Consider the following 16,913-nt stretch of genomic DNA (forward strand, 5'->3'; position numbering starts at 1 on the left):
TCAATATAGTGAAAATGAGTATACTACATAAAGCAATCTACAGATTCAATGCAATCCCTATCAAGCTACCAGCAGTATTTTTCACAGAGCTAGAACAAATAATTTCACAATTTGTATGGAAATACAAAAAACCTCAAATAGCCAAAGCAATCTTGAGAAAGAAGAATGGAACTGGAGGAATCAACCTGGCTGACTTCAGGCTCTACTACAAAGCCACAGTAATCAAGACAGTATGGTACTGGCACAAAGACAGAAATATAGATCAATGGAACAAAATAGAAAGCCCAGAGATAAATCCACACACCTATGGACACCTTATCTTTGACAAAGGAGGCAAGAGTATACAATGGATTAAAGACAATCTCTTTAACAAGTGGTGCTGGGAAAACTGGTCAACCACTTGTAAAAGAATGAAACTAGATCACTTTCTAACACCACAGACAAAAATAAACTCAAAATGGATTAAAGATCTAAACATAAGACCAGAAACTATAAAACTCCTAGAGGAGAACACAGGCAAAACACTCTCCGACATAAATCACAGCAGGATCCTCTATGATCCACCTCCCAGAATACTGGAAATAAAAGCAAAAATAAACAAATGGGATCTAATTAAAATTAAAAGCTTCTGCACAACAAAGGAAACTATAAGTAAGGTGAAAAGACAGCCTTCGGAATGGGAGAAAATAATAGCAAATGAAGCAACTGACAAACAACTAATCTCAAAAATATACAAGCAACTCCTGCAGCTCAATTCTGGAAAAATAAACGACCCAATCGAAAAATGGGCCAAAGAACTAAATAGACATTTCTCCAAAGAAGACATACGGATGGCTAACAAACACATGAAAAGATGCTCAACATCACTCATTATCAGAGAAATGCAAATCAAAACCACAATGAGGTACCATCTCACACCAGTCAGAATGGCTGCAATCCAAAAGTCTACAAGCAATAAATGCTGGAGAGGGTGTGGAGAAAAGGGAACCCTCTTACACTGCTGGTGGGAATGCAAACTAGTACAGCCACTATGGAGAACAGTGTGGAGATTCCTTAAAAAATTGCAAACAGAACTGCTTATGACCCAGCAATCCCACTGCTGGGCATACACACCGAGGAAACCAGAATTAAAGAGACACGTGTACCCCAATGTTCATCGCAGCACTGTTTATAATATCCAGGACATGGAAGCAGCCTAGATGTCCATCAGCAGATGAATGGATAAGAAAGCTGTGGTACATATACACAATGGAGTATTACACAGCCGTTAAAAGGAATACATTTGAATCAGTTCTAATGAGGTGGATGAAACTGGAGCCTATTATACAGAGTGAAGTAAGCCAGAAAGAAAAACACCAATACAGTATACTAACACATATATATGGAATTTAGAAAGATGGTAATGATAACCCTGTATGTGAGATAGCAAAAGAGACACAGATGTATAGCATGGACTTTTGGACTCTGCGGGAGAGGGAGAGGGTGTGATGATTTGGGAGAATGGCATTGAAACATGTATACTATCATGTCAGAAATGAATTGCCAGTCTGTGTTCGATACAGGATACAGGATGCTTGGGGCTGGTGCATTGGGATGATCCAGAGAGATGATATGGGGTGGGAGGTGGGAGGGGGGTTCAGGATTGGGAACTCATGTACACCCGTGGTAGATTGATGTCAATGTATGACAAAACCAATACAGTATTGTAAAGCAAGATAAAGTAAAAATTAAAAATTAAAAAAAAAATGAAATAAAAAACATTGTTTCTCAGTTGACAGAAACTAGGAAGAATGCAAAGTATGAATAAGCCCTTCCCTTTCTGGCACTGCCAAATAGCATGCCAATTCCTATTCTCTTAATCACCACCTCAGGACCCCAAACCAAGTCTTTCAAGTCTTGGAAGCATAGTTGACTTGGCAGTACTGTTACTCCTCTTTGTCTTTTCTACACAAAGCTGAAAGCCTGTTTTCTGAGGTCACTATATAAAAATTGGCCACCTATTTTCTTTAGAAGCAAATGCATGACTCTATTTTTGGATATGCTAGAAGGAAAAGGGCCATATCAGTCTCCTGGGACCTTGGTAACAAAGCAGCTTTTATAATTAGAATAAAAGGTCCTTGAGAGGCTTAAAGGATTTGCATCTGGAGAGGCAGCAAGATGAACATCCAGAGTGGCAATCCAGAGGCCTGTATACAACTGCAGTAAGACTAAAGGATTTGTATCAGGAAGCCATGTGCTAAATAACAACAAATGACCAGAAAATGAGATTCTGAAAAGGTTAGACACTGCTAAGCATGTTACAAATGCTCAGTATCCATTCAGACTCATCAAAAGAGATGTTACAACATCAAGTAATAATCAATGCAATGTGGAAACCTTGATTATATCCTGCTGTGTGTCTGTGTATTGGTGAGGGGAGAGGAGGCAGAACAGCCATGAAAAGATATTCTTGGAACAACTGGGGATATGCAACAACTGGGGATAACCTGTAAATGCTACTGGTGTCTCATCCAGTGTCTCTACTGAGCCTGTGCATCTATCCTCCTTTCCTATCCCCACTCCCTGCTGGCTGTTAAGGGCTCATAGCTGTCTCTTCTCAGTTTCAGGCTGATCTCACAGGGAGCTCTGTGAATGAATCATATCCCACTCCCACCAGCAGGGTCTAGCGCCCACATCCTACAATCCCTGGCTTCAAGCTATAGGTAAGAGCAAAGTGGCCTAGGACATTCTCAGAAATATTTAGGGGTAAGGTGTTATTCCTTTAATATGTCATGATCTTCCTTAGCTTTTTAATCTCGGAATACTATGTCCAGGATGACGTTCTCCCTCTCTGTAATGCTGGCAGATTTCTACTCATACTTAAAGAATTACTTCAAATTTTACCTCCTCCTCTGCTGGCAAGGCTTTCCTGAACTTTCCAGGCAGCGCTGAAGTGGTCCCTTTTTTGTATTCCCATAGCACACTTCTGACACAACTCTTTTATAACAGCACACAGATTTAAGTTACTGTTTATAGGCCTGTTTTTTCTCTAGCAAAAGTAAGACTCAGAAGGCAGGGGCTAGACTCTATTCATATTTGTATCCTTAGCACTTACGTAATGCCTGCCTCTTAACAAATGTCTGGTGAAGAGCCAACTTTTTTTAAGCATTAAACTTACTACAGCTGGTGAGGGAACGTGAATGCTTGGGACAGATCGAGGCCGCACATGATTGGCTAAATGGCAAAGAACGACACCATCGGTTAGAGCTGCTCCAAGATCACAAGGCAGAGATACCTTCAACCGGTACTCAATATGCTAAAAATCAAGATAAAAAGCAAATAACTTAAGTACCACAATCTCTTATTTTATCTTTCTATCCTAAGTCAATAATTTCAGGAGACCCAATATTATATACACACATATACATATATATGTGTATGGTCAATGTATGTATGTACGTATGGCAGTCAGGTGACAGTGCTGCCAAGTTCCACAACAGAATCCATTTCCAATTTTCTGATTAAAAAACAAAAAACTAGATCAATTTTAAAATAAACACTACATATGATGTAAGTGTGGTATGTATATGTGCACATATACATTAATTTTTATTAAATCTAGCAAGATTTCTTTACATTGAAGCAGAAAAAAAATTTTACATAGGTAGGGCCAGGGGTTGAGCTTTATGAAGTAACCCATCTCATTTTCCTAGTAAATAGCTGAAAAAAATTCATCACACAATGGGCATCACAGCACACAATGGACAGTTGTTGATTCTATTAAAAATGTGTAAGTCAAATGAAAAAGTGATGCCAGGATCATGGGTTATAGCAATATCACTTAAAAAAGTTTAACTCAAAGGCAATGTATATACTTTCCGTAGTTGATCTATTAATTCTAGCTCTTCTTCTCTCTGTCTTGAATTCTGTCTTGTTACCGGATCTTTGAAATCAGTGGTTGGTACAGAAGATGAAAGGAGGGGTGAAGCATGACCTAAAAAATATTGATATGTGAGACAGAAAAGCAACTGCTAGTGTTGCAAAAATACTCAGATCCGCCCAATCAGTTTCCTTGAAAGTACAGAACTTTTTACATCTGTACTGCCTTTTTAAAAAAAGGTTTTTATAATGGAAATTTAAAAATATGCACAATAATAGGGAGAATAGTATGAAAAACTACCAAATGTCCATTATCCATTGGGCTCAACTATTTTGTGTTTGATCACATCCATTTAAAAATATTTTTATTGAATATCACACCTCTGAAAATTACACAAATCATAAGCAAAGAGCTCTCAATAAATTATCATCACAAAGCAGACACAAGCAAGTCAATAAATGGAAAATTACCAACACCCAGGAGACTCTCTCCTGTTCTCTGCCCATTGGTACCCAAGAGTTATTTCTAACACCATGGGTTCTAACTATGTAAACTTCCTGGCTTCTAATACCACAGATTAGTTTTGTCCATTTTTGAACTTTCTATAAATAAAACCATATTATATGTGTGTATGCTTTCGGGTTTGGCATCTTTTTGATCAACATTATAAGATTTATTCACATTGTTGTATGTATTACCTTGTTCATTTTCATTGCCTATTTGGTATCCTATTGTACAAATATACCATAATTATTTATCCATTGTATTGTTGTTGATGGACATTCAGTTTGGGGCTATTATGAATAACATTGCTATGAATATTTTTGAACATATCTTTTGGTATAGATATTACATGTTTCAGAAAGCAAAGTTGCTACTCATAGGATACATCGGATTGGCCAAATGTTTGTTCAATGAAGTTCTTCATGAAAATGAAAATTTTCTTTTATTTTTATCTAAAATCAAGTGAACTACCTGACGAACTCAACAAGTATTCAGCATTAGCAGATAATGTAAGCAGTTTTCTATGCTAATTTAGAGTCCCACCAGCAGCACACCTCTGGTTTGAGTTTAAATCTCACTGTTTCTAACCAGTTACATTAACAGTAATTTTGGGAGTGAAATGTCTGTTTCCACATTTAGGTAATTCTTTGGGGATCAGCAGAGATTTGCCATATTAACTAAAAACCATGAGACTAAGTAGATCTGCTTTTAAATTACTGATTCATTTCTTTAACAATATAGACAGCTTTTACCAATGCAAAAATCTAACAGGACGTTATAGGGAGAAGAGACATTCATTCCCTGAAGCCCTAAAAGAGTATTTTTTTTGTTCAAACACTATAACCTGCTTTTAGGTGAACTAAGAAACTTTCTGAACAAAATGAATTTGAGCAAGATTAAGATTCTCTTCCTTTAATGTCAGTGAGATCACAGACAAATGCAGGGCTTAAAACTTTGTCTCAGTGACACCAAAGGGTAGAAGTTTATTATTGTTTTTTGTTTTTGCTTGGCCACATCACACAGGTTACAGGATCTTAGTTCCCTGACCACGGATTGAACCTGGGCCCTGGCAGTGAGAGCACTGAGTCCTAACCATTGGATTGCCAAGGGGAGAAATTTAAAAGCATGTTAGCAGTTAATGTCATTGTATAACCATCTCCTCCCCTATCCCTCTTTTAGTCACTACCACCTACCTTTATTTGTTTCTGTCCTGACAGCTCCTCGGAAAAGGAAGCTTTCAGGGCGCTGGGGCTGGTTTTTCTGGATAGCAGCAGGAAAAGAATACGCAGAGGAATGATGAGCTGAATCAGCATGGAAAAGCAAAATAAAATTAAAGGAGATGGAAAAAAATTAAATATAATAATAGACATGACCAAAGTTCAATAAATGATAAATGAAAAAGAAATGTTAAATGTTGCAATGATATAAAATAATAATTTTGTTTATTAATAGAAAAATCTGGTACAGAAAAGTAACCCTGAAAACAGGAGGGCTGTTTGTATGTGTTTTTATTTTTTAGGCCATGCCACATGGCTTGTGGAGTCTCAGTTCCCCAATCGGGGATTGAAACCAGACCACGGCAGTGAAAGCCCGGAATCCTAACCACTAGGCCACCAGGGAATTCCCTGTTCGTTTGAATCTTTCACTGTGGTGCATGGACTCTAGTTGTGGTATGTGGGCTTAGCTGCTCCACGACATGTGGGATCTTAGTTCTCCAACCGGGGATGAAACCTACACTCTCTGCTTTGAAAGGTGGATTCTTAACTACTGGACCACCAGTGAAGTTTCATGTATGCATTTTTAACTGTCATGTTATTCTTGGTGTATCAATAAAGACAGAATGAATGTTAATAAATTAAATAGTCTTGTGCCAACCTACAGCCCTGCTAGCAAATACTCATTTTTTTGTATCAAAAGGCTGAGTAGCTAAACAACTTGAATTAAAAAATGAAAAATGTGCAGGGCTCCCATATTTGTGCCTGATTTCTCAGAAAAGGAAGCCACTGCCATCTAAGAAGGAATTTATCAGGAAAATCCTGGTAAAGAATTATAATCAGGATGTGGTTAACTGTACTTTTGTGTCTATTACCTGTTTCTGTTGTAGGTGAATTTGATACAGCATTAGATCTGTCATCATTCTGTGGAGAAATAAATACATCAATACTTATTATTCAAGAAGAGGTACTTTCCACAGTTGTGGTAACTTAAGGATTATAAAAGAAAAAAATCATGCAACTCAATTCAAAATGAAATTTAGAAATGAGAATTTGGTATAATAAATTAATTTTGAATATTTTTTAATGCCAAATCTCTTACTTGGTTCTAGAGAGTATAAGATTTAAGTAACACATTCTCTAAAGATAGTTCTATTATGTAACAGGTCTTTCCTAAGACTGTAAAAAATTAAATCATCCTAAGGCAGAAAATTTTATTGGGAAATGTATAGGAGAGAATAAAATTTTATTTTACAATAGTGTTTTTCTGGGATACTTTCTAAAGTATTTCTCCTCTACTCCTCAAATAATGTTTTAAGAAAGAGTAATGAAGGTTTCTTCATTTCAGCTAGGAAATAAGATGGTGCAAGATGATAGCTGTATTTTGAGACTAGTATTTGAATCTAAGATCTTTTTAATTTATTGACCAAAGGAACTATAAAGGAGAGAGAAGTAGCTCAACTGGTATAACGTATACCTAAAAAAAGGGACTGGAGTTAAGCTAATTAAAAAAGAAGTATTGGTTAGCTGGGTTAAAGATATTAAAGACATGGCAGAGAAGTAAAATCAACAAAAGCTAGAATTAACAAGTTTTTCAGGACTTGATATCAAGTTATATTCAATGATTAATGAATTGTACTCAATAATTTATGGTAACTGAGACATTTTTGAACAGAATGACTTTAAAACACACACATACACATATACACACTCCCATGCTTTATTCTCCCTTTTGGGTTTCAGTATTTGCAGAAATCTTTTATCTCAAATTATAGTTGGGTAGGTGAAATTAATGATGAAAGGAAATTTTAACTGCTATAAATAAACAGAAGCCATGCTGTTGAGAAAATTCCTGGAATGATCTGAAAAACAATTCTGAGGTAATGATTCCTTGATTTGATACTCTCAGGCCAAGAATTAAGACTTAAAAAGTAAGCTGCATTCTTGAGTGAAGAACTGTATCACATCTTCATTAGTGAAAAAAACAACATGTTCATCAAGTATAATGATGCCAGTAAACAAAGTTTAGGATGCTGAGAAGAAATGGGAATTTAAATAACAAGTTTAAAGTAAGAGCAACAGGCACTAGTAAAGGGAATGAACAGGCAAGTGAGGCAAAAGCTGGATATCTTTGTGACAGAACAAAAGACTATCCTTATCTTCAAAGAATATGAGATAGGAAGGAGAAAGCTAGTTAGCTCAACAAAGACCTACTGAAGGACCAATGGTACAAACTGAAAAACATAAGTAGAGATTATTCCAGATACAGAGGGAAAGAAAAATTTAAAAAGACCTATTACTGTGAGATAGATTAGAAACTTTTAACACATTTAGGAATAAAATGATAAAGTTAATAGGCAACTCTACTAGATAAGGATCATGGCACTTGGTCCCATCACTTCATGGCAAACAGAGGGGGAAACACTGGAAACAGTGACAGACTTTATTTTGGGGGGCTCCAAAATCACTGCAGATGGTGACTGCAGTCATGAAATTAAAAGACGCTTGCTCCTAGGAAGAAAAGTTATGACCAACCTGGACAGCATATTAAGAAGCAGAGACATTACTTTGCCAACAAAGGTCCATCTAGTCAAAGCTATGGTTTTTCCAGTAGTCATGTATGGATGTGAGAGTAGGACCATAAAGAAAGCTGAGCGCCGAAGAATTGATGCTTTTGAACTGTGGTGTTGGAGAAGACTCTAGTGAGTCCCTTACACAGCAAGGAGACCCAACCAGTCCATCCTAAAGGAAATAAGTCCTGAATATTCACTGGAAGGACTGATGTTAAAGCTGAAACTCCAATACTTCACCCACCTGATGCGAAGAACTGACTCATTTGAAAAGACCCTGATGCTGAGAAAGACTGAAGGTGGGAGGAGAAGGGGATGACAGAGGATGAGATGGTTGGATGGCATCACCAACTCAATGGACGTGAGTCTGAGTAAACTCTGGGAGTTGATGACGGACAGGGAGGCCTGGCGTGCTGCAGTCCATGGCATTGCAAAGAGTTGGACACGACTGAGCAACTGAACTGAACTAGATAAGGAAGAGCTAAAACACATTCCACTGAATGGCAGCAAATCTTCTCACCTCCAGAAGTACCAAAAGATAACATACAGTTGGGTGTAATGAAAAACAAAGCCAGACTAGAGGGGACTTATAAAATGGGGACTTTTAAAATATGTTTTTATTGAAACTGTAAATCTAACTGATTTGTACTCCACTATACTAAAACAATTAGCTCAAACCATGCTGATAGCCTTACTGTAACAAATTAACTTTTCTCTTATATACCTTCCTTGAAATTTTGAAAACAGTCCCTCAGATAATTTTCTGTGTTGTTCAAATAAGGAACGTACTGAGAAAGGCTAACAAAAGGTTAATATAGAAGAGAATTAGAAAGCTTTTTCAGAAGTCATTCAGGTATGAGTAGCTTCAATAAGAAACAGAAAGAAGGTTTATCAGGTTTACAGATGTAAGCTGGAGTTAGCATCTGGAAGGACATGACTTGAGATTCTGAAGTATTCTGGTACGCTAGAAAATTTTAAATGTTCACAAATAAAAATTAAGCAGGAAAACAAGATACAATATTTAGAAATTATTATCATTTAGGAGTATAATTAAAACATTTGAGAATTACAGTGGGTACTGAGTAAAATGAACACTGAAAAGGAAAACCCCAACCTAACACTCGGGTAGAGATGTGAATAACCCTGGTTTCATGCTCAGCACCATGTGGGCTCTAATGAGGGGGACCATGGAGTCAAATGGAGGTGGAGAACTTGTGAAAGTCCGTAAGGACAAACAGGCTAGGAAAGGGACATAAAAGGGCCAAAGCTTAATTTACAGAGAAGACAAGGGAGGCACCATGATAATTTCCAATTATAAAGATTCCCCTACATAAGAACTGCTAAATAACTAGAAAATCTCCACTCTGAAAAGAAAAGAAGAAACAGGCGAGGTGTAAATCACAGGAGGACAGATATAAGTTAGACAAGGAGAGGACCTGGTTGACAATGAGGATTATTAATCATTTATGTATCAAATGATAATAAGCATGGAATTATCATCCTTAGAGGGAAGCCTTCAAAAAATAAAACACCACAGGTTTTTAATTTACACTTACATATGATCTCCACTGTAATTTCCCACTTAAGCACAAAAGCAGCCATAGACACATGGGAGTGGCTGTGTGTCAATCAAACAGAAACAGGTGGCCTAGGGACCATAGCTTACTGACCCCTACTATAAAAGGGTTTTAGCAGCGACAGTCTCCCAAGGAGACTGGGACTCAAGTTATTTCGCATGCACTTAGCCAACAGTTAATTCAAATAAAAACTCATGATCAAAGTAAAATAGTAACAAAGTTACAAAGTAAACTCATGATCAAAAAATTCTTTGATAATAAAATGAGAATACTTCAAGTAAAATATCAATGTAAATAATTAATGAAGGCTCTATGTTTCTGGCATAATAAAACTTGCAAAAGTTCCTGGTAAATTACAATAACGAGATGTACTGATACCTGAAGAGGCCTGAAGGCAGAAGCATGAGGCAGGGTAGCAGCAGAACCCACTTGATTCACACCTGACAGCGACTAAATTGCAAAAGAAAAAGAGAAGAAACAGAAGGCAGCATTTACGTTAGCAAAATGTCAGGCAGGCAGGCAGGCAGGCAGGCAGGCAGGCAGGCAGGCAGGCAGATCTTCTCAGTAAAAGCAGAAAAGGAAAGGTCACTGAGAAACTTTCAAATGGTTCATTAAGACATTGACAGGGCAGAAAGAACACCTGGGAGAAAAGGCCTGTGATTTAACACAGTTTCTCCACCTTTAATTCAACTATTTCAATACCCCATACCACATTAATCAAGAAGTGAAAGACATGATTTAACAGAGAAATAAAATAGAACATAATTTTTTTTAATAGCAAAACAGCCTTAGAAACAAATGAGTCCTGTGCTATTCCTATAGCAGGGGAAACAAATCGAGTCAAAGACTTCGTTTTAACTGACCAGAACTGGCATGAATAAGGGCAGTATTTTAATATTAATCCAAATTAGATTTATTATAATTCAGTTTAATGGCTCTGGTGTGAGATGCCAGGATATAAGGGTTTTGCATCACACCTTAAGGATAAACCAGCATTTCATTTCTGCTTCTGTCAAAGTCCAAATGACCTCTAAAACATACAATTTTCCATTTGTTTGAATCTTTTATCCTTTCACCAATCTATGAATACATACAACTAGTTAAATATATTAGAGATACTGTTATAATCATTATATAGAATTTTATAGATAAAAGTTGTTTAAAACATGACAATTTTTTTTTTACTGGTGGGGAATGGAAATCAGAGAAGACAAGACTTTCACAAAGGGTGCTTGGGTGGGATTTTACTTGTTAAAAATGCCAAAGGCTTAAAGATATTAAAGTCTTTATAAGTTAAATAATTTAAAAAAATTAAACTATGATCACAAATACCTGAATCATGGGATAAATGAACAGGAACACAAGTGGTATTTAGAAAAAGGTAAGATGATCAATAAAATAAATACAACTATAATTTTAATGAGCTGATAGATAGCAATGTTTTTTTCATGTGTGCAAAAAAAAAAAGCACGTAATACTCACAGTAACATTATCTATCTTAAGGTAGAAAAAAGTGAAAAAAGAAATGTACAAGAACAGACTGTGACAGCAGTCTTACATTTTATATGCTTTTACTTGTTTAGATTTCCTGGGCTTCCTTATAATCAAATGGACTTGAATTACTGTCAATCTCAAGTATGTCCTGTGTGTTTAGTCACAGTCATGTCTGACTCTGAGATCCCACAGACTGTAGCCCACCAGCCTCCTCTGTCCATGGGGATTTTCCAGGAAAGACTACTGGAGTGGTTTGCCATGTTCTCCTCCAGGGGAGCTTCCCAACCCAGGGATTGAATGCTGGGGATCAAACGCAGGTCTCCCACACTGCAGGCAGATTCTTTATCATGTGAGCTTCCAGAGAAGCCCAATCAAGTATAAAAAGGCTAAATGGCACTTTGTTGGCAAAGGAGGAAGAAATGAATGGAGAGAAGAGGAAGTGAAATGAGTCCAAATCTTTGCTAGTGTCTAGCACTAAGCTGGCAAAGAAGGAAAAAAGGAATGGAGGGAAGAAGAAGTGAAATGAGTCTAGATACTTGCTAGTATCTAGAGATGGGCTAGACATAGATGTAATATATACGAAAGCAACAGAGCCTGAAGGGCAACCATAAAAGAATGTTAGTGTAACAGATATTAAACATTTCTAATACTTATGTCAAATCCCATATTTCAAGGTCTTTAAATCAAATTCAACATTTACTTGCTGTATCATCAGACCTTCTCATCATGAAACTTTTTTTGACAACTTTTTCTTTTTATCCTGACTGTGATTTTATTTTTTTATTTTGGCCACACCATGCAACTTGCAGGATCTTAGTTCCTTAGACTGAACCTGGGCCACTGTAGTGAAAACACCTAATTGTAACCACTTGGCTACCTTAACAAACAAGCAATTATTACACGTAAAGAATACATAAAACTTCCAAATTATTCAGGAATTACTTATTAGTAATTAATAACTAATATATCCCAGGAATTATGATAGGGATTGAGTACACATAGGTAAATGCAACAAAGAATATCCCCATGCCCATGAAACTTATAATCTAACAGTCTATTGTTGGGGGAGGGATATAAAAAACAATAAACTCCCACCTAAAAGTACAATGAAGATGAGTAACAGTGGAGAACTGATTTGGGGTTAAGCAGTGTTGCAAAGGCCATTTTAAGGATGTGACATTTAAGTTGATACCAGATAGATCAGTAGGAGTCAACCAAGGGGTATATGGAGGGAATGAGAGACACTGCACGCAGATGGAACAGCATTTGTAAAGATCCTGAGGTAGGAAAGGGTTTCTCATATCTGTAGAGCAGAAAAAAATGCTGACATAGCATGAGACCAGAAATGAGAGACAGATAATAGCCAGAGTGCACAGGAACTTATAGGCCATGTTAAGAAGTCTGCAACTTATTCTAAAGGGTTTGCAGACCATGTTAAGAAGTATATGGACTTTATTCTACCATGTGAAGATAATACTTAAGCTCTTAAAAGTCATTTAAGTGTAGTTTTGATAAGATCAGAGGAGAGGTATGATTTAAAAAATGGCTCTTTGTGTACATGTTGGACACTATTTGGCATGCAAAAATATCTGAGACATGGTTCTTGCTTTTAAAGGCCGTCTAATTTATGCCAGACATGAATACTATTAAGTAAAATACTAGTGTATGTGTTTGAAAATGGCTGAAATTTCAAATTTCACACTAAGGGGGGATTTTGTGGCTGTTTTTCCAAATTCCACTTTTTCCTTGATAAAAAAGTCTGGGCATTCAGCACTTACTATATGTGTTATTAAATCTAATCTTCAGTTCCCTAAAGTGTTTTCAATTATAGTACAACACAGCACGATGTTCATGCAGGTTTTAAGTCACCCGGATCTAGATCTGAACCAGCCTTGTACTTATTAGCTATGTGATCTTGGATAAGTCACATCTGGACAAAACATTCTGTGCCTCAGTAATCATTTGTAAAATGGTGTTAAGTTTACCCTTACCTCTTTAGGCTACTGTGAGGATGAATGAAATAATGCTGGTACAGTGTCTGGGTCATCACAGGCTCTCAGTATTTTTCTACATTAATTTATTATTTGCTTCTCAAGCCAATTAACTTCAACTAAAACTCCAGAAGCTTATTTCTTTATAAGACTGCCCAGTTAAAATGTGCTTTATCCATCATAAAGGAAATGATGATTGCAGAACAGAGATTTTGACAGTGAAAGTTTATGTAACAGGAACCTCATGCTGACGTACATGTAGTTCATGCAATAGCATGCACAGAGGCAGCAGTTATCAGCTCCTAAGACAGGAACTGCTACAGACAATAGGCTTTTGAACTGCTGGTTTTCAATACTACAGTGAAAAAAGTAACATAAAACATGATGGGAAAACCAACTGTGTAAATGGTTAGAATCCTCTTGCAAAGCTGATAAAAATGAGACTACCAATAAAGTTCTCGTGTTATACTCATTTTCATCTGATGAAACAGACAATAAGTAAACCAATGTGTTTTACGGTTATCTTCTAAATTTGCATGTGTTCAATAAAATCAAATAAAATTTAAAAAGAAAAGCAAACTAATGTTAACAAAGATCAGTAGATAGCATTCCAAGTTAATGTTTCCCTGAGTTTAAAACATAAAATGGGTATGGAGGGATAATCTTGAGATGGAAGTATTTTTTTAAAGTTTGGGATTTTCAGTAGCTTAAAATAGATAATAAAATAGGGTGTCAAATATACAGTCATATAATTAGCATCATGAAGTAATAAGGGAACCATTCATCATACAGGTGACTCACAAAACAAATTAATGATTAACAATGTACATCTGTAATTCGAAATTTCATTTTAAAAACTAATATATTATGCCATCCCCTCCAACACACCTACAAAGCCATATGGTTCTCAATGCAGATGTTTTACTTTTGAGAACACTAATAAAGGTATTTGAATCACATCTGCAGAATACTTGGAATACTGGGTAAATCATGAAAAGTAATGTTGGGAGACGTTCTAACTACTTGCAAAGCATTCAGTAATGATGCTCATCATGTTTTATGGTATTTAGATCAATTCAGAAAGAAAAGTACAATAGCTATTCTCCAATCTTACAGCAATGTAAAACTCCATTTTGTGCAAGGTTCTTACCACTAACAAGGCACTATCATCAGTGTGCTGAGACCTTCTGGATGGGAAGGGACACTGGAGAGGTGGAGAAAAATGAAGCAGTGTCAAAACCAAGCTATGCACACACAGGACAAATTTCACAAATACACACGCAGAGAGACATACTAACATATACTTGTAAAGATGCCAACATACAGGACCACATTCACAGTCATTCAGAATTCATGCATCATAACAGCTAGTAAGTTGTGAGTAATGATTTTCTTCTCAAGAACTTAAACAATTTCAAATATGATTTTACTGCCTAAAAACTTTCTAAAGTGAGGAGGCAACAGGAGATTATTCTCTGTTCTAAGAAGAGAAAGCTGAAGTACAGATGTAGCAATAACATAAAGAATTTCTGCTTATTTAGTGAGCTAGTGATAAATTCAAAACAATAAACCCAAGAGTCATGCCTCCTATTCCAAGCATCTCTTCATTACCTTTCAAGACAAAACAAGGGTACAATTGGAAATTTTAAACTGTACATGTCATTTTCCTGAAGAGCTTTAGTTTTATATAATGAATTACTCCAGAAGGATCATTAAGAAGGAAATGTTTGGGTAAAAAAGCAAGAGTATATTAACTTATCAAATTCTGACTGTCAAAAGTTTGTACAGTTATTACCATGAGAAGAAAAGACAACTGAAAATGCTTGAGTGAATCTTTTGGGTGTTACACCAATGCCCAAGTTCTCAAATAAATGAACAAAAACAGTTACTATACGTCAAAGATTTAAAAAACTTTATAATGAATAATTTAAAACATTTCCAATATATTTTACTAATCTAGAAACACTTGTGCTACGAAAACACCATGCTGAAAACTGATGCTTATAAAGCCCCATGTGTTAGGTTTTCAAATAACTTATTTTACAAAAAACAAAGTCATCATTCACATGAAAAAACATGTTAATGCATCCTTAAGGAAGTGGTGATCATAAACTCAAAAAATAAAAAGGCAAAGTCAAAGGAAAGTAGCTAATGAAAAAGCCAACTACAAGAAAAAAACTTATTTAGTAAGCATCAGTTTAACAGATCAAAACAGATGCCCAGATTTTCAAAAAGGTTAATAAGTAATTAATCTCACATGTCAATCTGTAATGAAAATGTACAACTTATGATAAAATTAATGTGTACAAAGTATAACCAATAACATACACACTTAGGAAATGAGCTCCGAAGTGGAAATACTATGTAGAGCTTTTGGTTTAATACTGACACCAATCACCTGTGTTAGATACAGATCTCAGGACCATCTCTCATTACACAGTAGCTTTGAAAATGGATGAGGGAGATGATATCTCTGCTGGGGATGCAAGGAGGGTAATAAATAACCTCCAGATGGATGTGTATAAATTAAAAAAAAAATCCTGATCTATAGATTGTGATAAACTTCCTGGCCTGTGTCTTTTTCCCTAGTAAGTACATTTTTGTGAAGGGAAAAAAGAAAATGCCAATAATTTGATCACTAAAAACATATGATAATCACATGCAAACTATTTCATTTTCATTGCAGTAATAAAAAATTTCAAAGAAAGGTGATTATATAAACTTACCTCACCAACTAAGGGGGTGTGTTGTTTTTGTGGACTTTGCGATGCTTTTTGCTATATACCCCACAAGAAAGGGAAGTTGGTTAGAATTTGGAACACTGGAAATGAAAAATTCTGTTCATTAAATAACCACTCACATTAATTTCTGTATCTCTTATGTATGACACTTTTCTAAATTAACTGGTTACAAGATGCTACCCTTTCCTTAAGTAGCTTATATTTTAAATGTGGAAAAGCAGTAAGCTGATATACACTTTTCTGTGTATACAGGCATCTATAAACGTAACATTTAAAAAACTACGCTTTTTAAAATATGTACACGGATAAAAACATATTCACAGAGTAGTGATCTCTCACTATATTTTCTCAATGAAATCATTCTTTCTCTAATGGCTTCAAATATTACTCCAATGCTAACAGCTTTAGCTCTCTCCCGTCAGCCAAATTTCAGGCTTGTATTTCAAATGTTTGTGGAAACTCTCTGCCTGGAAACCCCACTGTCATCTTATGTTCAACATAACTAAAAAAACTCTTCCATTTCCCATAATAACTGGCTCTTACGTTTAACTTGCTAATTTCTGTAATTACGTCAATTAACAATCTCACAATATCTGCACTGAGTGTTTTACAATGTGTTCCTATATACAGTATCTCAAGTGATTCTTCTTATTCTGTGAGATAATCACCATAATCATATTCTTTAAAGATGAAAAAATTGAGGATAGAGAGTTTGTATTGGAGAAGGAAATGGCAACCCACTCCAGCATCCTTGCCTGGAGAATCCCAGGGACTGGGGAGCCTGGTGGGCTGCCGTCTATGGGGTCGCACAGAGTCGGACACGACTGAAGTGACTTAGCAGCAGAGAGTTTGTATGGTCTGTGCAAGGTCACAAAGTAAGCAGCAGAACTCAGATTTGTACCTATGTCTTCTGACTCTAAATCTGACCTTCTTTCCACAGAGCTAATTCCCATTAAAACCATT

General features: G+C 36.1%; 1 protein-coding gene across 10 annotated transcripts in view; it reads right to left on the minus strand.

The window, feature by feature from the left end:
- LRCH3 (leucine rich repeats and calponin homology domain containing 3) overlaps positions 1 to 16,913 on the minus strand; it is a 110,902-nt gene that overhangs the window by 18,438 nt on the left and 75,551 nt on the right. For 5 of the 10 annotated variants that reach the window (XM_018045974.1, XM_018045948.1, XM_018045955.1 and 2 more), the window contains exons 13-19: positions 15,936 to 15,986; positions 14,360 to 14,413; positions 10,103 to 10,174; positions 6,453 to 6,501; positions 5,557 to 5,664; positions 3,855 to 3,973; positions 3,158 to 3,295 (exon numbers count right to left, since the gene is read on the minus strand). In XM_018045974.1, coding sequence (XP_017901463.1) covers positions 3,158 to 3,295; positions 3,855 to 3,973; positions 5,557 to 5,664; positions 6,453 to 6,501; positions 10,103 to 10,174; positions 14,360 to 14,413; positions 15,936 to 15,986 — 591 coding nt within the window. The remainder of the gene's footprint in view (positions 1 to 3,157; positions 3,296 to 3,854; positions 3,974 to 5,556; positions 5,665 to 6,452; positions 6,502 to 10,102; positions 10,175 to 14,359; positions 14,414 to 15,935; positions 15,987 to 16,913) is intronic. The other 5 variants (XM_018045983.1, XM_018045952.1, XM_018045971.1 and 2 more) reach the window with 4 other exon arrangements.

This window comes from Capra hircus, chromosome 1 (genome assembly GCF_001704415.2).
Source record: "Capra hircus breed San Clemente chromosome 1, ASM170441v1, whole genome shotgun sequence".
Classification (NCBI taxonomy): domain Eukaryota; kingdom Metazoa; phylum Chordata; class Mammalia; order Artiodactyla; family Bovidae; genus Capra; species Capra hircus.